The sequence below is a fragment of the Cygnus atratus genome, chromosome 3, assembly GCF_013377495.2.
Source record: "Cygnus atratus isolate AKBS03 ecotype Queensland, Australia chromosome 3, CAtr_DNAZoo_HiC_assembly, whole genome shotgun sequence".
Taxonomy (NCBI): Eukaryota; Metazoa; Chordata; class Aves; order Anseriformes; family Anatidae; genus Cygnus; species Cygnus atratus.
The window spans coordinates 33,442,111-33,470,062 of NC_066364.1; the positions used below are offsets into that span (position 1 = coordinate 33,442,111).

A 27,952-nucleotide genomic window follows, 5' to 3' on the forward strand; every position below is an offset into this window, starting at 1 on the left:
ATCTATCTGCAATCATCAATCAGAATGTTTCTAAAGAAACAAAAATTAGACTCTTCCTTTATTATTCTTTCCCATTATTCTCCTATTTTTTAACACTGTGTTGCTTTATAGCATGTATTCTAAATTCTCTGGTTCTGTTTCTTGTAGCTTCTGGGTTAAAAATGAACACTAAAATTAAACAGATGAGCTACATTAGAGTACACCCAGGAATGATGTCACTCAATACTCTGTAGGATCAGGACCGCCACTGTAGGAATCAAATATTGTATAGCCTTGTATTACATGATCCACTTCTTCCCCTTTTTCCATCTCATCTCACTGTACATTCAACTGTAGCATGGCCTTATACAGGAAATTACTGCCTAAGTGTACATTTCTCAGGGTTATAAGGACTAATAAAACAGGTAAATAACATTAAGACCCCTGGGCCATGATAGACCTCATCTGATATATGAAGCTAAATCCACAACACCATTTGAACATCTCCCATATAGTATCTATAACCTCAATAAAATCAATGAAAATATAACAAGGAATATTAGTTACATCAGAACATGGGCAGATCAATGACCTTAGATTATCCAAAACCAGCTGATTATTCAAATAAGATTTAGTTTTTCTCCTCAAAGCCTAATCCTAGTTTACAATATAGAAATCTGCAATTAAGTAACATTTAATATCGCTTTCTTCCTTCAGAAATCATAAAACTAGTTGTAGAACTCACTGTCCAAAGATAATTTGACCTCCAAAAGTAGAAGGCAATCAGACAACTTTATTGAAGAAGGGTTCAGAAAGGTTTTGCAACCTGTAATTTCAGAAGACACTTAACTACAAAAGTTGAAAGACGTTCCTGGGTAAATAAGTGTAATTTTCCTAATCCAGTATATTCCCTATGCATTCACAATTGGCCAGATAGATATTTGGTTTGACTCAGTACAGCTGTTCTTTTAATCTTGCTCTGTTTTGAATGGTTTATTTCTACATTTCAAATTATTAAGTATAAGATAATCATGTTTCCAAAACTATTGCTTAGGAAGATATGAAAAGATTCTATAACTCCTAGTGATATCAAAGACAGCTGTCCAGCAGCTGACCTGCATCAGGAATAGTGTAAAATGGCAGTATCTTTTCTAAGAAACAACTTACTGATCGTCCTGGTAGTCCAGGCTGGCCAGCATCACCTTTCATTCCTTGACGACCCTATAGTATTCATAAATGATCGTTAGACATTCTGGATTACAGAACTGAGTAGCAAAATAATTAATCTGTGTAAGTGGACACAGAATAATTACTGCAAGAAACCTAAATTAACAAATCTATAAGACAACTATGTATTATGGGAAAAAACAAGATACATATACCTCTTAATTGAAGTAATATTCATCATCTCACAAACATTTGAAAATGCAGGACAACTGGCTGACATTACGTTAGAAACACAGGCAAGCAGGAAGGAGCACAAATTTTGATGAGGAAGTGTAACAGTGTTCAGTAAGAGAGACTGTAATATTATTGTCTTCACAAGCAGGAAAGCAGGGAAAGGTAACATGTTTTCTCCACCCTTATCTTTCTCATCTGCCTGCCCTCCCAAAAGAACGTAAAAGCTGTGTCTTTTTAAAGTAGGACAGCTTTTCTCTAATCCATGGACTAAAGGGCATTGCACACTTCCAGGACACAAGGTGTGGGAGCATATAAATAAGCACTGTATTGCCTTTCACAACCTGCTTGCATTCCACATATACTACTAAGGGCTATTTGGTATGTCTAGAACTAGGTGTCCACTGCCTCTCTGAACTTCCAGCTACCGATTTAAACACAGAAAATAGAAGTTGGACATGTAAGTATGTAAGAAAAAGGCTTCAGAACAGAACTGCACACATAATTTTCCTACACTACAGTTTGATTTTTTGAGTCCTAGAACTTTAAGGTACAGAAACTACACAGAAAAGCTGTAGGAGAAAAAATGGTGTAGCACAATGTACATCACAGTGATCAGATCCCATTCCTTCAAAGGCATCTCCTAAGTAATTGCAGCATTCAGGACAGAAGATGCTATTTTATTGGAAGAGACTTGTTTCAGATAAGGACAACTCTACTGCACTGCAGGGAAAAATGAACATTAGGGCAAAGCCGCCACACTCTTCACTATACCACTGACCCTGTGGACAGCTCTGACTCTACACTCAGTGCTACCCACGCTTAAAATTGCCACTCACCGGTTCTCCTGGGATTGACAGCCCATTGGGACCTTGCGGACCTGGTGGACCTTGAGGGCCAGGTGGACCTGTCTCACCACGAGGACCAGGTGGCCCCTTAAAGAAGTAAATTAAAACAAGATTCTAAATGGCAGGTTTTTCTGAGATCTGTAACTGCAAAGTCCTTTGGGTTAGGCACTTGGAGTAAGTCAGCAGCCTGAAGACACACTGATACTTCAGAAAAGGCTGCTCTGTGGAAACAGTTTTTTGAGTAGCATATCTTTTCAGAAGCAATTTTCTGATTCAGGTTGGTAGTCCCAAGCCAACACATGCTTTTTGGCAGTGTTAATTAGAAGTGTAGCTGTCCCCTCTGTACAGAACAAAGGAAGGACAGCAATGCTGCAGAGTGCGTAGTACCATCACGATGCATATGATCTAGTCTTCTGATGTGAAGTCAATGCCTTTGAGGCATATATACTTAGGCTATTCATATACAGTCTTAAATAGCTAGACTGAATGTCAATAGTATTACCAATTCAACTTTTAATCTCCATTCTTAGCTCGGCATGGAATAAGCGTGCAAATTTTTGTACAGCTAAGCATGTCACAATACTGATGCATTCCAGAAAGATACTTACAGATGATCCAGTCAAACCCCTTTCGCCTCTGGGACCTTTAGCACCTGGACCACCCTAAATTGAACATTTGGAAAGAAAATGTATTTCATACTTCAGAGAAAGCAAGGGTACATCACACTGGTGAGTTAATAATCCTCTATCAAATTATGTGAAATTTCAGAGATTTGAAGTATGCAGATGACAATGCTAAAGAGTATTAGAATAAAAGATGCATTAGAAACTCAGGTAAACCACATAAGTTTCAGCCTTGCCAATTCAGCCCATTAAAAATTATTGTCATTTTTGTCTTTGCAGATATAAACTTCTTTAATTTACATTCAGTCTTTTGAGATAGAGTAATCCTCAAAGTCCTCTCTAATAGACTGCCAGGCAACTTAAACAGGCTTCAGATTCCTCATATAGCATTTGGTGGTAGCTACAGAGTAGAAGGACTTCTAGGCTGAACATAACTCATTTATATTTAAAGCAAATTGGTAGGAGTGTATCCATTGTAGAGATAATGATCTCTCCACATTAAAAGTGAATTGAAATGAAATTAATAAAAATAAGATAAAATAAAATAAAATAAAATAAAATAAAATAAAATAAAATAAAATAATAAAATAAAATAAAAAAGTCAATTTCTTTCCCTGATAAATAATCTTTCCTTGGAATGAAATCCTGACATTGCATTTAGGAAAAGTATTTGCATATTCCTCTAAAACATCTTGTACACAGAACACAAAACAGCTGAAACTGAGCCAGATTCTTTCAGCATATCAAGCAATGACAAGCTATTCATAGTGACTAAACTGTGAATAGGGGGGAAAGGATTATTATATAGACAAGTACAAGTGACAGGAGCTGCCTAATTGTGTTTTAAACTAAGACAAAAGGAGAACAGATTAATACAATGTTATGAACCTGTTGATTGCCCACTATCTCTCTGACTGACATTTATTTCACAAAACCACAAATCAGCTTCATGGAGGTTTCCACTTACTCAAGGAAAATCAGAACATGACTGTCGGAATTCCCCCATGACATGCTGAAGAAAATTAGCTTGATGTCTGCACAAACCAAAATTACCTTTTTCCAATTTGATCAACATGAAGCTAGTTCCATAAAGTTTAAAATCAAAAAATCTCTACTGCAAATAGTTCCTTACAGCTGGTCCTGGGGGTCCTGGAGGTCCCACACTGTCTTGAGTACAGGTACAAGCATTTGGAAGAGCTGGGCATTTTGCTTCATCTCTCTGAAAATTCAGTCACAACTATTAGTGTCCTTTTAAAGAAAAGTAGTTGTTGGCAGCACACTTTTTTTTTTCTACAACAAGAAGATTCTCTATTATTCTGTTTTCAAGTACAGTAGAACTCACAGTGAAACAGTGCTTTCCAAATATTTCTGCAGGACTTTTCATGTTTTTAGGAAATTATTCTCTCTGCAAACAATATAACGCACAAGCGACAGAGGCACAGGAAAAAACAAATTAATGCAGCATATGTGTTGTTCTAATATTCATATCCATTAGACAATCTGCTTGCACTGATGAAGAATAAATAAGTTACTTTTTGAGTGCCAATCTAACCATACATTAAATAAAAATTAATGTAGCTATTCATTTCATAATAACTTGGATCTTAAATATTACTGAAATACAACAGATAACTGATAGTTTTTCCACCATTCGTAAGGTACTCAGTCTAGCATATTGCAACCTTTCTCCCTCAGACACAAAACTCTGAAATGCAGCATTGTTCACTGGCTGCTCTGACAACTGTAATTTAAATGTGTTGTCAGCACGAGGCATAATATCAAGCTAATATTGATATTGTTACATTTGCTATTAGTAATGATTTCCTGAACAGCCTCTGGTTCATTTATACTTACCATAGAAGGAAGATCACAACATCTGTCTCTGCTAGTCCAAACTGGACTGCATACAATGTCAAAATTCTGGATTTCTAACTGTAAAAGAAAGGATAACTCTTGAAAGATACAAGACATGTTATTTATAAAATCTACTGGCATTAGCAATAAAATTATGCCTAAAACAATTTATTTCTAATATAGTTAACACCATTCACATTTTCACTTCTTTTTTTTTTCTTTGACAATGACAGAAAAAATATTTTAAAACACTAAAAAATATATATAAAAAAAATAAGCCTATTTAAGGCTGCAAGCAACATCAAGCTCTGATGCCTCCTCCTGTTCTGGGGCATAAGGTAAACAAATAAATTGACTAAAGAAAAATTTTACAATACTTAATGAGTGATACTGATGAACTCCTATATTGGCTGAGTGCCTGTGCAGTTCAGCATAACATCCGGCTGAAGAACTTTTGGACCAGCTCTAAGGACTGCAGTACTTGGGTCATACATTAATTTACATTCATGTATGGAACTTTCCACTGACATCAGTGGGGAACAAGTTCCGCAGAAAGGCTTAAGTAGAGACATTAGGTATGATAAAAGCAGTTTCCTCTCTTTTTTTTCACCCCAAGAGCTATGATTATGTAATTTGATATATACAACCACACATTTAGTGGTGAACACCAAGAATCTTCTTCAGATGCTAGGGTTTGAACACAAGGACCGGACTGCAAACTTAAATCTAATACAAAGCCTAGGTAATAGCACTAAATATGCACTAAGTATAGTGAATCCATCAAGATAATTGACATGCTCTTCACATCAGCAGCTACTTTTTCCTTATAGGTTTATAGATCATAAAGCCAGAGGGGATTACTCTGTCACAAGACAGACCACAGGAATTAAAACCAGTTAATTACTTTAAGGAGACTTTTTGCCTTTCAGGAGAAAAAAAAAAAAAAAAAACAATCTTCATGTAAAGATTTCCAGCAATGGAGAATCCACAGCAATAGTTGCAATGACTAACTGCTTTGTATTTACTTGACTACAGCTTTCAGCTATTAGATTTCTGTTCTTGCAGTTCTGCTAGAATAAAAAGCTATCAAGACCACACTTCCCAGTTAAGTACATTGGGTTTTGCAATACAGACTCTTGAAAGCTCTGGGTGCAGTTAAGGGTTAAGGATTTGCATTAATGAATGGATTAATATTTATTGCTTACTGTCGCTGATCTCCGGTCACCTTTCATAAGTTTTCCAAGTATTTCATAGCCATCAGTTGTGATGTTCCCAGCCTCCTTAATTGGTTTTTCCAGTATTTCACTGCAGTCAATGTAAATCTTAACACTTGATGAAGTTACAACAATATGGACCTGAAAAAAAGTTTAATGTGAGAAAAAGCATAGTTAATACTTAAACAGTATTTCCCTGTTTAGGTAATACTGTTTCCAATTTTCTTCCTAGTAATCTTGATTTACTTTCAAGTGAGGGAAAAAATCTAACTTAAGGAAGCTTACAACATTAGTAACTTCTTTACAATATGTTAAAGGTCATTTAGATGAATACACAGGTACAGCTAATAGGTACTACTTAATAAAATTGTTGAACTGCAATGATCTATTACAAAAAAAAAAAAAAGCTTGCCTAAAAACTGCCTTAAGATGTCATAAGTCAAATTTAAAAAGAACTCGAAAGAGAAAGTGAATATAAGCCCTTTTTTGTCCTCTTCTGATGACTGGGACCACACAAGAGGTTTATAAGTCTGTGACTGCCCGCTGGCTAATAAACTCTGTCTGTAGTTCACAGAGTAGATCATTTCAGATCCAAAGATCCAGGGTTCAATTTCCCTGTCTGATGACTCAACCAGAGGCATTAGTTACATTGAGACTGAGAAAGAGAGCAGAAAAAGACAAAATAATGGAAGGTGCACGGGAGTATTTCCATGAGAGAAATCTGGATACAAAAATCTATGCCAAAATAAGTTGAAATGGCAAAGAAGAGATTCATTATTGGAAGTAAGGAGAGAGAAAAGAAAGAATGGCTATAACAAAGGGAGGAAAGTAAGTTTACAAGAACAGAATGAATCGTTTTCAGAAAACACAGTAAACCTTAAACAGAAGAACAAGAGGAATTGAAGCCAAGGTTAGCATTCTAAAAATTTACAGTAAATATGGTGATTTATCCTGAAGTGACTGCACAGGATTAAATACCAGACCATATATGACTAAAACAAAAGGACAATCTATTGCTTATTCAAAGCAGGCAAAGGACTTAATGAGACCACTACCATTATGTTAATCAAAGTTATGCAAGTGAATTTCCTACATATCTATGAAAACACAAGACCTTCAGAAGTCTCCAATAAAGAAACAAAGGTCTGACATTTCAGTGAATCTAATATGCAGTTGATGGAAGAACATTTAAGGCAACAGAAAAGTTTTCAGTGGTTTTATGTACCTTACATACTGCATATATTTTATATACAATATTGTAACATCTATGTAATTATTTAAACATCAACATCTTAGGACAAGCAGTAAAAGAAAAAAAATCCTTGAAGTATGTATTTATGTTTTAAGGCTTCTGTTATCACCATATATAACCTTTCAGAAACATATTGCTATTTGATGACTACTTGAAAAAATTGGCTTAAATTGGAAACAGAGATTCCCTTAAATGTCTTGAGTCAACAAGGGCCTGAACAATCTCCTGAGAATTTGTTCTTTTTTCCATACTAAATATTTTCCCATGTGTAGCTGTCTCCAAGGCATCAGCATAGCTTATCTAAAACTCTCTAAACATTATGTACTTATGCTCTATATAGTTGGAATTAAGACTTTTGAAACTACCCTATTTTTTTGTCATTTGAAATTCAGTTGGTGTCACAGTTTAATCCTCAGCACTGTGCATACGAGTGTTTTTTTAATTAACATTCCCAATGTTTTTCACTGACCAATTAAAAAACAGTGGAAAGACAACTGAGTGTGTCCAAAGTATATTTTGGTACTAAAAACCAAACTTTCCACAAAATGAAATAAGCGCCATGCCTAAACTTTAAATTCATTATCACTTATACATCATTTACTCAGTCATTTGATCATATAATTAAATTTTACAGATTAATGACTGCATCCAACTGTTTAACCTCACCACAAATGCAATTTACTAATTCTGAAAGGTACTTAATGTGCAAGTCGTTCTGCTGGAACATTAACTATTTGTTACAAATTAAATAATGCAAATTACTTCTGCATAGTGAATACATTTTACTGCATTTTCATTTGCACACAAAACTTGGGTGAACCTACAACATATTGCTGAATCGGACCAACAGTTTGAAAATGATCAGACAGTAATCACTATCTGAAAATTATCTATCCGTCCAAAGAAGCAGCGACTTAAGCAGTCAAAAATAAGTAGAGCTCCCCCAAGTTATTGACTCAGACAGTTTGCTGCTGATTTAATGCCAGTTTTGAATTCCAGCCTGAATTTCATGTCCCAGACACAAATCTAATAAAAATCTAGCATTGACAGTAAATAAAACATCTCTGTGTTCAATCCTGTTTGATTTTATTTTCAACAAAATATTAGAAACACTCTCCTTGATTTCTAACACACTAACATAAAGTTCATCACTTCTGACCACTTAGAGTGCCAGAAGGCACTGAGGTTTTAAGAAAGAAAACACACTTTAATCTATTCCTCTGCAGAGCCTAAGATCAAGTTTGATGGTGTTCTGATCTACTGCTAAATGAACCACATCAATAAGCTAAGCAAAGTACTATCCCATATGTACACCAGAAGAAAGACATAAACCCATTATCAAATTTCCTGTGGCTAACTACTGCAAAACTCCAATCAAAAAGGAAGTGTAGCATGGTAAGAATAAGCAAGTAGAAGAAGTCTGTCTCTCCAAAACATCCAGTTATAAGTTTAATGACTGCCTCAGGCAGTAACGATTTTTCCTATGGGACTTGCCAGATTCAACAGCTTTCACCACAACTATGCTACACAGAGCATTCAAGTATGCCAAAGTAAATTTCCCTGCACAGTTAGGTGTAGTTAACTGTGCTTCACTGAATGAGCCAGTAAGTCATCTAATGAAAACCACAAAAATGTTTGACATTTTGGAAAACATCTTCTCGTATTTTTAAGACTTGTCATTTCTTTGAAACTAGATGGTAGGAGAAATTGCAAAAGTACCTTCTGAAATGTGTTAATCTTACTTTCCTTCCTTCATCCATCTGAAACTACTGCTATCCTTTGTTAGGAGCTAATCAACATGGTTGATACATAAGGCTTTCCCAGCACATGAGCTGGGGAGTCCCATGATACTATCATTAACAACATGACTCATATAGCAATCTCAGTAATCATCCTGGAGAAAGTCCAGAGAAGTCTGCTCAGTTACATCGTGAAGTCCTGAATACAGCTATTTAAATCAAGGCTACTCCAGTTACTTCAAATACTATCAAAATATGAACTTTTTATTCATTTCTGGAAAAAGAAGGAGGGGGATCAGCACCCCACATTAAGTAACAGATATACAGTTCATTTCTGCTTAAGAAACAGTCTCATAAGACAGAATTCATAGTTTCAGAGCTTTAACAAGATTTGCAAACAGCTGCTACTCCCGAACGTTGTTCAGCACCTTAGGATTATTTTCTGCTCATATGTGTGAGGGTATATAGCAATTAAAATAATGCAAAATTCTGGATTTTTATTTTCTCTGTAATTGGTTTTCACCAACAAGTGTAGTAAACAGTTACAGATGATTGACAGTGCTGCTGAGGTTGCAGGTTGTTCCCTATTTGCTCTGATTTATAAGCAGAACTTCACTGTAAGTGCTATCTGAGAATCCTCAGCTCTATCACACTTAGAGAAACTACAAGAAAAAAATATGACTGAACGTCAATGAAATTAGCAGTTGGCACTTAAAACTGACTGCTGGTAGTACAGCATGTAGAGACCTTCATAGCCCTTACCTAAAGAAGTGAACTCTCAACTCTCACACTGATATTTAGAATGAGAAATGCTAAATACTATTCTAGGTTTCAACAGTACTTCTTGGTGGTAAGATGGCTCAACTTTTAAACCAAAACAGTATCTGTCCTAGCCTATACTGACAGTTTTTCTCACTACTCATTGGAAAAGAGCCAAATGCCAAGGACAGCACAAAGGTTGTCTACTGAAAGTGTGATCCAAGCCTACTCATAAATTGCAGTAACAAAGCTAATGAAACAAACATTTCTTTATATATAGAAAAATAATTGGCCATTAAGTAAATTATAAATACATGAAAAATTGGACATGATACACAAACAGTTTGGTTAATTACCCACTGTCATATTCGGAAAAAAACAATAGCTTTTATAGCACTGTCTGACTTTTTTAGTCATCTGTGTTTTAAACAGACCACGTCCCAATACATGAGAATGCTGGCACCAGCTAGCTCTCCCTGCACTCAGCTGTAGCAAAGCTTGGTTCACAACATAGCCTCCAGTATCAGCAAGTCAACAGAGGCAACCCCTTATCAGTATCCTCAAAGGAATGCTGGTAGTGACTAGTCACGCCGGAGAGGGTATCATAAAGAAAACAAATGTTATACTGCAGCCATATTTAGTCATCAGAGGAAAGCTAAGCTAAACAGAGATAGATAACATCAGAACGTGCATTTCAGTCACTGAAAATGTTGCAATCGCAGCTCACTTTCTTGCCTTAAACATCTATGTTTAATAGCAGGAAAACGTTTTTAAACGTGTGGTTTTAGACATACATATAGCCTTTTCAATGCCTAGAGATAAGCAAGTCTGTCAGGATCAAGTTTTCATAATTTGCTACACAAAACTTTAAAAGCAAGCACAAAATTTTCACAATTGTAGGCAAATGCAGATTTCACTAGCCATTTTGGCAATTCAAAAACATGAGTTCCATTTTAAATTGCAAATACATTATATTATTTATTATGTGCTCTCTCTCCTTATTGTTGCTCCCTCGGTTAAAGTACTTATAGAATAATTTGGAATATTTTAGGTCTAGTGAACCTAAAGCCAAAAATATAGCAATACACATGCATACATAGAAAATATATAAGTATACGTTTTACGTTTGTTAAACATACAAATCTCATTCAATATTCTTTCACACCCCTAAGCTGTCTCCTTGCCTGCTTCTATAAGCCAGTAACTACTAACTTTCCGTGGCTATATCTTCTTCTTCCCTCAATGGTTCTAAATCATTACACTCTCCTTCCCCAAAAAACTTCTCATCACAGCTTTCTTTTCCTTATTTCTAGTTTATCTTTTACTCCTTTTCTTTCATGTGCCCAGCAGACTATGATGCCTTTTTCAGATATATCTCTCCACTTACACAATCTTGGCAAATTCATCTTTTACACTGGTTCGAAGTAGGCTTTTAATTCAATAAACAAATAACTACAACTTTAAAGATCTTGCATCATGCAATCTATAAACCCTTGTGTCACCTATAGCATTATACAAAAACTGGATATAACTGACAGCTTCTGCTTGCTTGTCCTCTGTTTCAAAGAGCTGCACCTCAGGAAGCAACATTCATAATTTCAATCCTTTACCTTATGGAAGCTTCCATAAAAGATTTTCTTGACTTCATCATTATCAAAAGTTACAGTTTGAACCTCTCCCCTTGTATCCTTGTTAAAGAATGACAACACTTTGCTGGCAGCTGCAAGAAATTAAAATAATACATTTCATTTCAGATGTACAGCTGAAATCACCATCCTAAAATATACTCACAGACAAAATGTAGTGCATCACTCCATTGGGTAAACATAGACTATAGATGTTTTCACTGACCCATAACTATGTAGATGCACATTCTTTTGGTTTGAGAGGTAATAACAAAGTTAAAATATATCTTAGTTGAATTACTCTTAGTTGAAAAATTAATTGATGTGCAAAGTAAAATATATATAATATATAACTGAAAATATATAATCCTTTTACTATGTAAAAGATTATATATGGTTTTGGAAAGATTTTGGAAGAATACATGCAAAGTAATGTAATGTATAAATTCTCTGTTCAGTAAGCATAATCGTCCTTACGATCAAGCACAACTCCAACTTGTGGTTTGTAATCTCTGTCTGTAATCTGCCAAATTGCAAAAGGCTCGTTGGGGGATTCCGGCAGAAGACGGAATAACATAATGATAGTGTACGACTGTGGCAATCCCTCTGGGTGAATCTCCCTGTTAAGACAATATGAGGACATTTTTTCATATGGAAACACAAGGAAAATAAGGTCTTCATCATTTGTCCTTTTTTCAAAGAAAGAAGAGTAATGGGAAAATAACAGTGTTTAACAGAACTAAGTATTTTAACTATTCTCTCCACAGAAAAGAACTATGTGATAAAAATTTGTGCTTTGTTAAAATGAACTCACAGCCTGTCTTCAGTTGGTCCAGGCATAATTATGGGGGCAGCCAGAATGCGACCAAGAACCCTTGGACATTTATTCTTGTGGCAAGATTCTGCGTAAACTACACATATTTTGAATTCCTTGAAGATAAGTTTATAAAAAAGGACCGTAGCATTAATATTCTTTCACTTGGCTCATCTTAGACAAGCAATAGAAATTACTGCTTTAACTACCACTGGCCTTCAGGAACAGATGTTATGAGGGAGATATTTAATGTATTCCCTGCAGTGGGTGATGTATTTGGGGTCTGCCTCATTCACCAGTGGCTGCTGAGGTTTGGATTTCTGATATTCAGACTGTAAGACATTAAAAAGACAGAAAGCTGGAGATAAATAAAAATATGCATCAAATGGCCTCTGGAATTTTCTGAAGGAAAGGTAGGGAATGCAGGAAGTTAGCTGTAAGAAGGGCGGTAGCTTATGCTTCTCCTTAGCCAATATACTGGAATTTAGAGAGGGATTTGACCTCATGATCATTAACAGAGAAACCTTGAAATAAATAGAAAAGCTCTTCTGTTTTTTTGGCAAAGATTATGTACCCACACCATTAGGGACACTTTCCAATTATAGTCATATCAATAAGTCAATAACACATAACAGTGCAAGAAAGAAAATAATAAAGTAGATATAGCAACAGTACTTATAACTGTTAGCAAATTATCTCAGATACAAAACAACTATGCCACCACAATCAGGATGCTTTTATTGCCTTGCTGACTCAGTCTAAAGTGAGTTTTATATTCTGGTATCTTATGAAAACTAAGTGCCCAGAATACTCTGGCAAGTCTACTCCTACAACAGACATACAATAGACTGAATCACAATATTCTAAAAAACCTGAAATAAGCAAAAAGTCTGCCTTTTTATTATCTTCTTATCATCCTATTTATCCTGCTAAATGCAAGATTTATCTTAATGTAACAGAATTGCAAAACAAGATCCTACTGACTAGGATTATCTGTACTTCCTAGATTGTAAAAATCCAGGTCATCAGGGATCTGTCACTCACATAACTATAAGGGCATATCAGTGATTTCAAAACGTCTTTAAATTCTCCACTTTTGATGTTGTGAGTTGAGAAGGCCAGCAAAGAGAAATTATTTCTTCATATACCTCAGTGCCTGTACACACAACCTGACAGGAAGCCAGACTTCAAAGGCTTTTACAAAAACAACTTTCCTTAAATTAAATAGGAGGTCTATCTTTAGGCATCTGCTCTGTCTCAGGAGGACTTTTCTAAAACTTACTCTAAGCATTAGATTCCTTCTAGTAAAACTAATTGCTGTCTTTTTTTATGTTTGTGACAGTAGGAAAGAATAATCATGTATTACCTCTCCATAAAAAAGATCCAAGACCACAGGCTGTTTAAAGCTCCACTCCATTAGTCAAATACAACAATTCAGCTACTGGAGAAAATAACCTAAGTCAATGGCATCAGCGTGCTGCATACCGCAGTACAAATGATACCCCTGTAAATAGTAGTGCATATACTTCCACATCAAAACCATTTCCCTCTGTCAGTATAGAGGTCTTTGTAGTAAGGAGGCTGTTGTTCATCTGCCTAAGGCCAAATTGTATATTATAAGCAAGGTGAGTGGTTAAGAAGCATAGTCTCAAATAAAAGAACAATAAGCAGCTGGATTAATAGTGAACAGATCACAAAGGAAGAAACAGATTAGCATTTAATGAGAACAATGGTAGATGCTCTTTGGAGTATATTTCCTGGAGTTCAGTAAAAAGAATATCAAATGAATGCATCTTCCATAAGATACTAATGCCATTAGCTATAAACTCCATTAACTCTTCCCCACCTGTTTGCTCTAAATATGAGTCTTCCAGGTTTACTTACCGTATTGGCTGGCTGACAAAAGCATTTTTGTGGAGTCTATATGCTACATAGCTTGGGAAAGAGCCTGATTCCAGTGATACTCCTTGTACAGAAGCAAAATGCTTCTCTGTTAGATTATATGATTCCAACATCTTGAAACCTTTGAATCAGGAAAGGAAAACAGTAAAAAAAATAAATGTAGAGTTGTAAAGGACACAACTGAACCTATGCAAAATATTATAGATAGTTTCTTACCAGGTGAAGTGTATCCTTCCAAGTAAATAAGTGGACACGCTAAAAGAGAGGAAACAACATTTAAGTTCAAAAATGTGAAATCTACCAGGATATGAAGATGTACATACTTAGTAAGTTTTGTTACTAAGAAATCTGTGCTAATATTAATTATCAGCCAACTTTTGCTACATTTGTCATGCTGGGTTCTGTTCTGCATTAGATGGATCGCTAAAAACTTTACTCTCTACTTTTACTTGGATATTTCTATCATGACAAATTGTATGTGATAACAAATAAGCCCCCAAAATATTTTGATTCTAATTCATAAGAGGAAAGGGGTATAATGACTCGATCTTTCCATAAATATTTAAGGCATGAGTCAGGCAGCATATTTGCTGTCAAATTCAAAAGGAAAAACTGCGGATTTATATGGCTCCTCAGGAGCCAGTGGATGAAATAGTTAGGGAGTACACAGTTGCACATGACAGGCCTGAGAATTTTTCATTTTTGCCATAGAAAGATAGTTCTTGAGTAAACAACTGAAATCTAATTTAGATCATTTTGAAACAGCATCACACACTTCACCTGCAGCCCTGTAGCAGTCTGGACCAGGGGTAAAGAGACCTGTTATGTCCCCCCATTCACATTAGGCATCATTCTACTTCCTTTTAAAGAGCAAGAGTTCTCACTGACTGTTGCTCTCATTTTGTTATACCTGTACTCTTGGAACGTGAGACAAGATTATATCAATCATAATAGCTACTTCAAAATTAACAACAACAAAAAAACTTGATCAAACCATGTGCAGTTATTATGAAGTCTAATTTTTATGCATTTTTTTGAAGTGCTGTAAATGGTATGACAACTTTAGCAGTATATAAGCAAATGTATCAGTTTGGGAAAAAGAAAAATGGTGTTTTCTACTCACTTGAGGTAGCAGTCTCACACACAAAGGTGACAAGGTTATCTTGAATTTTTTCGAATGCATCAAAATCATCAACAATAAATACATGACGCTCACTGGGCTTGCTGGCAATCTTGGCCAGCTCATTGTAATCCACATCAGCCACACCAACCACAAAGATGCTGAAGCCTATAAAAATAACATTTGTTACCTGAAATGTAGTAAAATGTACACAACCATTTTTCAAGTCAATATTTCACAAACCATCTCTATCATTGATTTGTCAAGCTCTATCTAGTCTTGTATCTGGCCATCATTATGGGCACACATTCTGGATAGTCTTTCACCTATCAAAGCTCAAGAGGGATTAAACTATTTTTTGCATCTTTCTTTCAAAACTTTCTCCTTCTTCCACCACTTACTGCTGTTTGGCATTATTTAAGCTACACAGCCTTGGCTACATAGTCTCTTTCATACAAAATGTATGATCCTCTCAACTCTACCACATCTTAAACCTGTTCTGTGTCCAATATCTCTGCACAGTATCAGTTATCTAAATTAGTTATCCAATACTCTACCTCTTGCCACCTCAGGATGGGATCATCTCACCAATTTTTACTTTCCAAGTTATAAACAAGTCTAAGCTAGTTAACTAGGCTTACTCTATAATCAACACACAAACAGGGACAGATTCAGAATACAATTCAGTTCACCTCCCTAAAACATGAATTTCAGGACAGGAGAAACTGTGTTCTGTAGATGCCTATCTGCTGCTCTCTTCAATACCTATAAAAGGACTCCACATGATCACCTTAGCCTAGATATTTAATTGTTAGATGGCTTAAGTAAAATGAGAAGAACCCTGTCCCTAGAATTTAATCTTATCACTAGGTGTAAAAGCATAATCTCCCCATAATCTGTAACAAAAGCCAGTGTGATTTTCTTCTTCAAGTCCTTAAAGTAGTATCTCCTTGCCTTCCATATCAAGGTTTTGATTTCTATTATCTTATAGCATTTACAGAATTCTTCTTCTGACTCATTTCTTCTCTTCATTTCCCACCTAATCCTCCATATGATAATTTGACCTCTTTTGCTATACCAGAAAGCAGGGGGAAAAATGCCACTACACAATTCAGCACTAAATAGAAAAACCTCTCCCCAAAAATTTCATTGACAAGGACCTGCACAGATAATGGAAATGTTGGCAGGAGGTTCGAGGCAGAATTCACATTTGTTGTACACGATAAACCCAACTTTATTTACATTTTGAATTTTTCAAAAGGAAATGGGAGATAATTATTCTCTCTAGTCAATACTATTGAAACTTTGGTTGAAATATTCTGTCCAGCTTTGAGTACAACATTTAAGATGCAAAGAAGTGAGTAGCTAGGGAAAATGATAAGAGGTTTGGAAAACATCATTAAAAGGAGGTTGAAGGAAATTGGTTTGTTTAGTCTAGAAAAGAGAAGACAGAAAGAGGAAATGACAACAAGCTTCAAATATGAAGGCCTGTCACAGTGGACAGTTATCAATTGCTTTCCTGGTTAACTAGGTAAATGAAAAGAAGACAACAGCTTCATTAGCCTGAAGAAATACTTAGGTGAGATGTGAGGAAAAGCTTTCCAACTATTAGGGTAGATAAGCACTGAAGCAGATTATCCAGATGGGCTATAGAGATTTTTGTGAATGGGTTAGCCAGACATCTTTAGAAGTCATCTAGACAGAGCTGATTCTTTCAGATCACAGAGGCAGTCAAGATGACCACTTGTGGTTTACAAGCCAGTAATATACTGCCAAAAATATGCTTCCAGTATAAGGAAGTACATCTCCTTACTAAGAAAACTGCTCTCCAGGTGGTTCATGCAATGAAATGCAAGACTGCTGGGGAATCTCAGGAAAGGCTACTGAGAGCAGGGAAAGGAATAAATGCTTAGTCACACATAAGTCACACTCAGCAATCTAAAGAGGGAATGCAATGTTTCTCAGCTCAAAAGACAATGGAGAAGTCAGTTCAGACCCAGCTCCAGCAAGAACACCTCCTTTCAGTGGAGCTCCTGTAGTCTATGCCAAATAAAACATGAAAAAAGTCAAAAAGTCAGGCCCAGTACATCAAAGGCACCAGAATGGAGCGCACTTCACAACGATGCCAGGGGTCCACACAGCAAGGAGAAGTAATCAAAAGTCAGTTCTGTGAAACAACATGCATAAGGTATTCCTTGAAAGCCCTGGGAAGCCATATGCTTCCACAGAGGGAAGTATAGAGAAAGAAACAGTAAGTCTGGCCCAAAAAGTCTAAATTCTTTAAATACTTTTAAGTGAATCCAACCACTCACAATACATTTCTGAGTCCATAAATGATGAGTAAAGAATTCACAAACAATTGAAGCACTGCTTATAAATTGCATTGCTTAACACAGTAAGGAAATGAAATAGCTAGGTACTGTGAATTGCTTACCAGAGTGCTGTATGACTGTTGCTGCTTTCCTCACTTCATCCTGTGATCGACCATCTGTGACAACAACAAGTACCTTGGGAACACCTCGCCTCATGCCACTCTCCCAAGTCAAAACCTTTTCTTTGATAAATGTTAGTGCTTTGCCTGCAAAGTGCATAATGAATGAGTCAGTCATATTATCTGCAGGAGAAGAAACTCCTTACTTTACATTGACAGAGTGACAGCCACACAACCAAAACAGAAAAGCATAAAAACTTAATCCTTCAACCATGAAATATTATGATAATGAGGCAGTTTCCAAAACCAATTTATCTTTAAGAAATATAATCACTGCTCAGAATTACCTGTCCGTGTGTTTCCTCCTCTGTACTGAATATTTTGAAGAGCTCCCAGGGCTTGGGCCTTGTCATCAAATGTATTCAGTTTAAACTCAGATTTTGCTTCGTCACTGTACTGCACAAATGAAACCTGAAAGGGAATATATCACAATGTTCAGTCACATATCTCCACGTTCAAACTCACTCAATTGAAATGTGCATTATGGTAAACATTAATTGAAAAATATTTTTCGTGTATGTATAATTATGTACCCTCATACATATTTACATACATGGATACCATCACAGCAATGTACACACAACACTTTCAATTTCCTTTGTGTACAAAATGGGATATGATCTTAAATAAGTATGATTAAATGTTTACTACGGTGCAGTTAATATAGTACATACTCTCTGCTTCCAAGCAGGTATAAATTTTCTACAAAATCTCATCCATTTTTTTAGGAGATAGCAAAAAGTACCTAGTGACAGAATGTCAATAAATTTGGACATATAAAAGTTTGTGTACTCTCTTGCCTTAAGTACATATAGTATATATATCACTGAATATAATCACTGAATATAATTACTGAATGTTATTAATGTAATTAATGAATGCACACCCATACACACATTGAACTATCAAATACAAAAGAAAACTGACAGCAATCTGTAAGAAAGGAAAAATCAAATTTAACTTTAGTAATCCAGCATCGGCTTCAGTTTCCTTCTAAAATTTACCCAATGGAAACAACAAACCTACCTGTATTCCAGCAGGATTAATCAAGTCGAAGGCTCCTACTGTATTAAAAACAAATTTTACTACTTTATTGAAGTTGTCATCACCAATACTCCAGGAAGCATCAGTCAAAAATACTATGTCTGCTTTGGCACCTCTGCATACTGAAAGACCAAGAAAAAGAATAATTGAAACATACCATTCATAGCACAGTGAAATAAAGAGCATTATTTCAAAAATTTAATATTCGAAAATGACAAATATTCAGCAAACTTCTACTACCACACAGTCAACCTGGCACGAGGCTGATGCTCAGCATGAAAACATTAAAAATTCTCAAAGGAAGGTACAAGAAGTGAAGAAGAGCTCAAGAATCAAATGCAAGTGTCTTAAATGACATTTTTTCTGAGCAGCTACCATAAAAATCAAATTGTCTGTTGAGGGTTAGGCTCACAGATTTGCTACAGAGCTACAGAATATCTTAATTTTTTTTTTTTCCCCAAAGGTATGCATCTTGCTGTTTTAAACCAGGAAATTTCGGATTGCAGTAAAGCTCATCAGCAAATGTATGCAATTAGGAAATTGGTCTCAATCTTCAGACACTGGAATACTGTGCTAGTTTTAAATCTACCTAAACTTATAAAAAATAGAATAAAACCCTGAGGCAGTACAGCAACCATGTAAAAATACTGAATAAATCTACAAATAAACATACCATCCCGAGCTGGAGGGATTGTGGGAGGTGGAGGAGGTGTAGGCGGTGGAGTTGGTGCCTCTGTAGGTTTGACAACTGAAACAAAACAAACATATTCTGGCTCAATATAAATTATTTAATATAAGGAAAACTCTAGATTATGTACTATACTACCACAGAAATATTCAAATCTTTTGTCACTAACCCAAGCATTGCATAATTACCAAGGAAAATTTTCTAGTGCTACAAAGTTAATGAGATTATAGTTGATGTTAAAAAGGTGCATCATTTCATTTATGACAGAGGAAAAGCTTTGCATGAGCTGAATAACATTGCACTCTGATGACCCACTTTTTCATCCAAGTGCTAGGAAATACTTGCTTTGAAGAAGAGCATAAGAATTTCTCTTTCTCTCAAACTCCAGTTAACATTACACTGGCAGAAAGAGGAAAGGTAACTTAAAAGAGGTATTGAAAGACATTTAGAAACAAGACAAGTTCTACCATTGAAACAGGTTCTATACTCAAAACTTACAGTTCACAGTGTCTATTACCTACCTGTATGCTCCCTCAGAGAGACTGGAGGTCCCTCAAGGTTAGGGGTCTGAACAAAGATGGTAGCATTGTATTCTGTGTCTGGTGAGAGTCCAGTAAAACAATGGCTTGTTTCTGAGCCACGGACTGTAATTTCCTGTCCTCTGGATCCTGTAAAAACAGAGCCCAATTGAAAGAAAATTAGAATCCAGTATTTCCCTTTTAATATGTGTGTAAATAAATTTAGAAATTAGATACTTGAGAGGAGGATGGAATAAATTGGACAGCAATCTTATTCTTATCCCGAAAAAGCCTTTCTAGACCAAGATTATTCAGTGATTATGATGCCTGGCACATACAGGAGAGTAACTACATTCCAGTGTGCATGTAAAAAAGCCTGGTAACTAGCAAATTCCCACTACTGAAAGTTAATTTGATAATAAGCAGTACTTCCTCTTTGCAATTTTTTCACCACCACAGATGGTTCAGATCTTTAAAGCTCAATCGAATGCAGCATGACTTCTGGTGGGGGCTTTCCACCATACCAAATAAGTGGTTCTGCCACTGAAACAAGACAGTTATGTTTCCATAAAATGCAAAAAATAAAATGCATTTACCATCAGCTGGGTTCAGCTTTAGTCTGTAAGAAGTTGCTGACCGGTGAGCTGACCATCGGATACAGAAAGAATCCCAACCCACTTTGTAAGTTGTTAGGTCACTGACATTTAAATATACTGTGAACAGAGAAAGAGAAAAATTGCTCTCTGGAAAGCAGTGCATAATAGATGTTGAAAGAACTACATCACAATTAAATTTACATTAGCAGAACCTGATTTTTTAAAAGAGTTATAGAAGAAAAGAGCAGTTCTAGTCAAGTCTCTTCATTTTTTCTTATGCCCTATAGATCCCAGCCTAGCTATTTACAAAAGCCCAAAGTCTGATACCTTTCTCATGTTGGGTAACAGATTATTTTATCCATTTTCACATGAAGTAAGTGGAGCTCTTTACAAAATAAGAAACTTCTAAAAATTGGAAACTGACTCATATATATGGCAGTATGAAAAGCATGTACTGAGTAAACAAAATTCAGGATGATTGAGTCATCTTAACTGAAGAAATTTTAAGAAGCTTCTTAACGGAGGCCATCAGCAAAATCATCTCCTTCCGAAAAGGTGAAGTTTCAATGCCTGGACATTCCCATGAGAAAAAGACAGAGTAAAAAAAAGCCTAGACCTGCTTAGCATGGTTAAATTCTATAGTGTTATAGATTGACCCCAACTAAAATTAAAATTGCTAAATAAAATTGATAAATACAATTTTAGGAAGCAAACTAGAAAATTTTATACCATCAAATCATTACTTTAATCTATATTCCCATTATTGTTCTGAAGGTTAATGTTTCTAAAAACTACGTCATAGATGGGTGACAAGTATTCTCTATGAGAGGATATTCAGACCATCTAACACCCAGCCTGAAAAATACTGTCTTAATCAACATTATCTCAGATCAGCATATGTACCTAACATGACTACAACAAAATTCTATTGACTTACATGTAGTGCCTTGATCTGTCAACGGTATGCTCATTCCAGAGTCATACTGGGCATAAACATTCACATCATAAGTGGTACTGGGAGACAGATTATGCAAGGTGTATGAAGTCACTTCTCCCACAAAAACCTCCATGGGATCATTTGAACCTTTAATTGAAAGGAATTATCAAGAAAATACAGAGAGAGAGAGAAAGATTCATGATTAAGTGAGCTACAGAATTAACTGCCTCCTTTAATGTGTCATTAAGTGTTAATCTTATTTTATAAAACAAAACACTAATTTCTTAAATCACCTAATTTTAACATATTAGACTGTTGCAAACAGAACATAAGCATGGTTTACAAGCTATTGTGCAATATACGTGTTTAATTTGTAGAAAGATATGTATATTGTTTCATTGTCATATAAAACAAAGGTTAAAAAGGATCTCAGTACCTAAATATCTGTCCAATACTCATTTCATATACCCCAGTTCATATCCTCAGGAGGACAAAAAGTATGAAAGACAGGAAAACCAAGCTTTTATCTAGTTACTGGTTAGATTGTGAATTAAATGTCAATAAAATTCAGTCTCTGTATGAAACACTGTATTTGGTAGTTCTTCTTGTAAAATAATGATAATAAGACAAGCTTTCATCAAATGAGTTAACAAAGGAAAGAAATAAATCCTTTAGCACAAATATTTCATGATACATATGATTTTTATTCTGATCTTGCATTAGCTACTCACTATTTTGAACGTGCTGTACTCAGAATTAACAAGCTTTCTTACCCATGGGTTTATATACAATTTTATAGCCAAGAACGGGGGATGGTGAAGGATCCCAGGAAACTCTGAATCGTGTATACCATTCATCAGTTATATACATATTTTGAGGTGGAAGCAGGCCAACTAAAAAAAAAGAAAAACACAATAATTAATTAGACCAGTGGATGCTTTTTCAACTCTAGAAACTTATATTGTGACTCTGTAGGGAAATAACCATGCAACAGACATCATTAACATAATGAGACCTTAACAATGTTGGACTGCTCAAGGAATATATAACCTAGACTTTAAAAACTATATAAATATTAAAATAAATTACCGGTTCTTCCATTTCCAGTCAGCTGTCCACCATCACCATCTTCATACACAGCCACAACAGTTATTTTATATGGTGTATCTGATTGCAGTGGTTGGAGTATTACATTATTCCTTATCCCAGGAACTGTGGTCTAGAACATATAAAAGAAACAGAGGTGAACAAACTCCCAGTACTGTAACCGATCAACAAAAACAATAAGTAGAACTAAAAATTTGTTTTGACACAATTTTTTATGTCCACTGTAGATCAAGTCATTCAGGATATTTTAAGGGTTATAGCCTAGGAACAATTCTTAGTACTCATTATTTTAAAATATAAAGCACTGTTATAAAGCCAACATAAAAAGATAAATCAAATTGACTCTTCAGTCCCTACCCTCAAAAGGGACATAGTTTAGTGATGGGACTCAGCAGGTTAGGTTGATGTTGGACTTATATCTTGAAGATCTTTTCCAGCCTAAATGATTCTGTGATTCTACAGTCAGACTGAGATGCTGCATTTTCTCCCCCAGATTTCAGTATTTCAGTACTGCTCCCTTATAGAAAGGAAAAAGTCACGAGAATGTGTTTGGAGACAGAAAAAGAGAATATAAAGCTCCTAAAACAAGGAGGGAAAAAAGCCATTCACACTACTTGTCAGTTTCCTTTCTATCTCTTCATCATCCTCATGTCAGGCTATCACTGTTTCAGCACAAACACGTTGTTCTGAGAAAGAAGCTCTGAATATTTTGATATGAAAAAACTTGCCTATTCATGCAACCCTTAATCTCCTCAACTTCTTGGTGCAGATGTGCACTATTGCTTCCTTCTAATCAACAGGTAGGCATAGTCCAAAAGTGACTCTGCTTCATAAAAGGGCTATAAAGCACTGAAACTACAGAAATTAACTTGAGATATCTCAAAAGTATGTCCCAGTCAACATTTTCCATTATTACTTGATAAAAGAATTCAGTTGTTTCAGACTTGCTATTTTTATGAAATTTCCAATGTTTTCTGCAGAGAAGATATGTGTTCAAAATTAGTTGTGTCCTAAATAACAGGTCCAGTAGGAATTTTTCAACCTGTGAATTTTCAGCATGCCCTGTACAATAATATATAAGCAGTTAGAGCATTTAGATAGTGCTCTACATGTTACATTTTGGCTAGTGGCAGTCAGCAGAAATTCCACCATTGCCCTCTATAGGATCTGAATTTGGCTTTGCTCTAAACACTCAGATAATTTTATAAACATCAGATTAACTTGTGCTATCATTAAGCTACAGGAAATTAAACACAAACACAATTCATACTGAACCTTACAAATACAAGTTAGATGCTGAATGAAATTTACCATTGCTTTCTGATTAAGCTCTGGCAACTCTCTTCAATCTATGAAAAGCAGACATGTTTATTCTGTATGTTAGCACACTGACTGCATAATGAATGGAGTATGAAGTAATGGATGGCTATTCATTGTAGCACAATTTTTTAACTAAATGTCAGGAAACAGGCTCTGCTCAGAATCTTCAGATTAATGATTTGACTCACATCTTTAACATTATTTTACACAGAATTTGGTTCATTAAACTGTACATGTTCTGCAACTTTGTGGGAAAAAATATTTTCTACAAAACATGGCTTCTCAGAACTAACAATGACCAACGAACCCACAAAATACCCAAAGTGCATTACAAAGTAAAACGGGTATCTTCGTTTTTCTGTAGCCTAAGCAATTAACCAAAAACATCTTGGTGCGTATTAAAGAATTACAGAACTTACATATTCATCAATAGGATCTCCCACAGTGGATGAATAAATGATTCTGTACTGCTGGACTGGCCCATCAGCATGGTCCCATTGTACAGAAAGGCTGTTTGTGGTCTCATCAAACACTCTCACATTTCTTGGACCACTGCGAGGCACTAAAGAAAAAAAATACAGAATGCTGCATAAGTACACCTACAGCTTATCACATCTACAAGTTTTAGATGTGTATGGGGATTTAACAGAGAAAGCATAGAAACAGCAAAAGAGTGCTGGCCTATGAATGCCATAGGAAGTTCCTTTACACTTCATTTCTGCAAGCTAAGCTGTAAGACAGGTTTTAGTGTTTAGGCCTCTTCAGCAAAACAAATTAACATCTAGAAGGTTGATGTATAATTATTAAGCAAGACACAGAACAGGAAGTACTTTTTTTTCCTGTTCACAACAAATTCTAGCCATCTTTATGTGCTATTTGTTTTCAGAAAGAGAAATTGATATTTGTCTTTCAACACATTTTAAAGAACATTTTTATGCTCTTTTTTAAACATATAAATTCAAATTAGGCTTATTTCACAAGTGAAAATGAGTTTGGTGGTTATGCATGTACTCCAGCTGCCACGCAATATAGCAACAGCTCCCTTCAATGGAGGCCTACAATTGCTTCAGCCATAATTCAGACATTTTGATCTTTGAGTTGCACTGAATGGCTTACACTATTTTTGATTGTAACCAATTTTATAGATTCCTCACACATCAGTCTTGACATAGATTTCACAAAACAAGTACTGCCTCTTACATGTTCTTCCCTGTGCTTGACTTGGATTTCCTTCTCCATCCGCATACAGAGCTATAACATTTATCGAGTAAGCAGTGTCAGGAGTCAAGCGCTCCAGCATCACATCACGAGTGTTGCCTGGTACCACAATCTAAAACAGAAAGAAAATACACCTATATAAAAAAATATTCAATTTATACCATATCTTTTTAGAATAACAACTTGAATGAAATATAGAAGAGTTGGGAACATGACCATGATGTGTATTTTTCAAGAAAAATAACACAAGTTTAAAATAACCAAATAACATTGATAACAATTCAACAGCAGGTGCTACTAAAAAAAAAAGATAAATACATGAGGAGCATTAATTCTGCAAATGGAGGGCTTGTTCTGTTATGTTGTTGTTTTGCCTTATATTTTACATTAAATTTGTTCAGAAAAAAAAAAAAAAGGAAAGAAGGGAAAAAAAAAAAGAAAGAAAATTCAGGAACCCAAAACAAAAAATGCAAATTCTATCATGGTTTCCTGACATGTAAAGGTCATTTTCTAATTGACAGGTTCCTACTCATGCGTAAAGTACTATGCAGTTACACTTTACAGATGCAAATGACTCGTTAAAAATTCTTATTCTTCCCTACACAAAAACATATTTATGTACAATATGGGTGCACATTTTATGTGAGTATATTCACAGGCCTATATCTAAAACTGCACCCATTTCTACACCAATCCAAGAACTCTTCACATCTGGAGGGCAAATTTTTACCCCTATGCAGACTTCACTGCTCACCCAGTCCTATTTAAGCACTAATGATTTAGGGTAAAGAGATGATTCAGTAGTAATATCATATAAAGTTGGCATCTGGTTTCATAATTAAACATTTCCTAATAAATATTGTTTCCTTCTGACTTTATAAAATAAAGATTTTAACTCATCTTTACCTGCAGTAAAATAAAGGATACTCATTAATCAGCTTTAAGTGTGACAGTCTTATCTCTTTTTTTTTTTTCATTTCACCAAATTAAGCTTTTGTTTACAATATACTAAATTTCTATAGGCACAGTATTTTCAGGAGGGACAATCCTAGGCGGACGGTTGGCCTACGTTTATTGTTATTGTTCTACACTCATTGAAGGAAGCAATATCCTCCACACACTTTTAAGGAATAGTATAAAAACTAAATTACTTACAGATTCTGATGGCCTTGGGCCAGATAGCGAAGAGTAATTAATTCTGTATTGCTGTACTGGACCTGGAGCAGGTTCCCAACGGACATTCATGCTGTTTGGTGTGGGATTGTAAACTTGAATGTTTCTTGGTGTTCCTCTCTCCACTAGGTCAAGGATAATTAAAATTAAGCTTACAAAGCTGCTTACGTAAGTTCTAGTTCTACTTGAATTTTCAACAGTGCTCAAAATAAGCTGAGAAATACAGCAGCCCAAGATAAACACATGATTTGTGTTACCCTAACATTATTTATTTACCCTTCTATGAAGCTAAGAATCTTAGTTATTAATCTTTAAAAGCATCCCTGCCAGGCAGCAGGGCAGCTACTGGCACTAGAATTGAAATTTTACTGTTGTGTGTAAGTAAACAATAAGTTAGCTTCACAACATAAGAGTTTAACTTGCCTGAGATAAATGAACTGAAAGTCTCCAATGAAAAAGAATAAGTTACAGAGCTACAACCATAAACATGCAGGTAAAAAAAGTTTTAGCTTGGGAAAAAAATCTATAATTGATATAAATTAATTAGAAGTCTTCAATTTCTAATGATTTGAGTCACTAAACAAAAATCCCAACATTTAGTTTAAAAGGACTGTTTTACTTACAAGTTCTTCCGGTGTCAGACGTACGTCCACCATCCCCTTCTGGAAAAACTGGAACCACAGTTACAGTGTAAGGTGTGTTGGGTTCAAGAGTTCTCAGGATGACATAGTTTGTATTTCCGGGTACTGTGGTCTACAAATTTAAAAAGAAATACAGAGGCATAACATTTACATGAAAATGCAAAAAGTTCAGCTTTTTGTATCTCCGTTACTGCTGATATTTATTTTATATTATTCTATGCATGATTACTACCCCACAAGGGAACATATACTGCAGTTAACATAGGCAGGCCTATTAGCATCAACCTAGATCTGATTTAACCCAAGAGATTTTCAAATTATATATATATTTTTATCGCTGAATATAGCAGTAACCTCACAATCCAGAATGGTAGATTGCAATTTCCCCTCCTTTAAAAATCACCACCTCCACCATATCTCATTTCTAGACTGGATGTTATAAAATCTTTATGACAGAAGAAAGTTGTTGACATTTCAGGTAAGACAGTTCACGTTATCTGCTAGAATTGGCCTTCAGGAAGATTCTATCTTGGACAATGGTCATTAAGTCCTATGCTCTCCTGTACAATCACTTATAGCTGACTTTCACTTTTGATCCTGTTCTACTATTATCAGTAAAAAGAATCTACAGTGATCTTTTTAATGAGTACTATTTAGCAGTTCAAGAGTCATTAAGTCACTTTCAAAATCAGCATTACATAACACTACAACACGATAATGACAAGAAGTAATGAGCACCTCATGTTGTAAGTAAAATTCCATGGCATTTAGGAATACTTTTTGTCAGTAGCTCTGTGCATGCTGTTGAAATAGGAGTAATTCATGTACTCCTTATTTCACTGGCACATCAACTTGTGCAGATGTGGAATATGAAACACAAGTGGGAAAGAATAATATTTTCCCAATCTGCAACAAGTGTGATCAAATCCTATTTTCAAGATTGTTTTAGCTCATTAGTAATTAAGTAATTTTAGAAGATTAGAATCCACCCATGTGGATTTTTCTGCTTTCAAAAATATCATCCCAAATGACTGACTACTGCCACATGACTTCTTAGTAGTAAAAATGGGTAGAAATAAGGTCTGACTTTAC

At 35.4% G+C, this 27,952-nt stretch overlaps 1 protein-coding gene across 6 annotated transcripts in view; it reads right to left on the reverse strand.

Annotated features, from left to right (window-relative positions):
- The window catches only part of COL12A1 (collagen type XII alpha 1 chain), a 97,026-nt gene that overhangs the window by 14,401 nt on the left and 54,673 nt on the right, over nt 1–27,952 (reverse strand). For 5 of the 6 annotated variants that reach the window (XM_035543162.2, XM_035543166.2, XM_035543165.2 and 2 more), the window contains exons 34-57: nt 26,843–26,972; nt 26,202–26,344; nt 25,029–25,158; nt 24,248–24,390; nt 22,491–22,620; nt 22,175–22,294; nt 21,402–21,548; nt 20,465–20,581; nt 19,872–20,018; nt 19,336–19,410; nt 18,645–18,784; nt 17,906–18,029; nt 17,562–17,705; nt 15,131–15,295; nt 14,224–14,262; nt 13,990–14,128; nt 11,769–11,911; nt 11,277–11,386; nt 5,908–6,057; nt 4,703–4,780; nt 3,981–4,067; nt 2,834–2,887; nt 2,217–2,312; nt 1,147–1,200 (exon numbers count right to left, since the gene is read on the reverse strand). In XM_035543162.2, coding sequence (XP_035399055.1) covers nt 1,147–1,200; nt 2,217–2,312; nt 2,834–2,887; nt 3,981–4,067; nt 4,703–4,780; nt 5,908–6,057; nt 11,277–11,386; nt 11,769–11,911; nt 13,990–14,128; nt 14,224–14,262; nt 15,131–15,295; nt 17,562–17,705; nt 17,906–18,029; nt 18,645–18,784; nt 19,336–19,410; nt 19,872–20,018; nt 20,465–20,581; nt 21,402–21,548; nt 22,175–22,294; nt 22,491–22,620; nt 24,248–24,390; nt 25,029–25,158; nt 26,202–26,344; nt 26,843–26,972 — 2,805 coding nt within the window. Of the gene's footprint in view, nt 1–1,146; nt 1,201–2,216; nt 2,313–2,833; nt 2,888–3,980; nt 4,068–4,702; nt 4,781–5,907; nt 6,058–11,276; nt 11,387–11,768; nt 11,912–13,989; nt 14,129–14,223; nt 14,263–15,130; nt 15,296–17,561; nt 17,706–17,905; nt 18,030–18,644; nt 18,785–19,335; nt 19,411–19,871; nt 20,019–20,464; nt 20,582–21,401; nt 21,549–22,174; nt 22,295–22,490; nt 22,621–24,247; nt 24,391–25,028; nt 25,159–26,201; nt 26,345–26,842; nt 26,973–27,952 lie in introns of those variants that run through there. The other variant, XR_007708150.1, reaches the window with a different exon arrangement.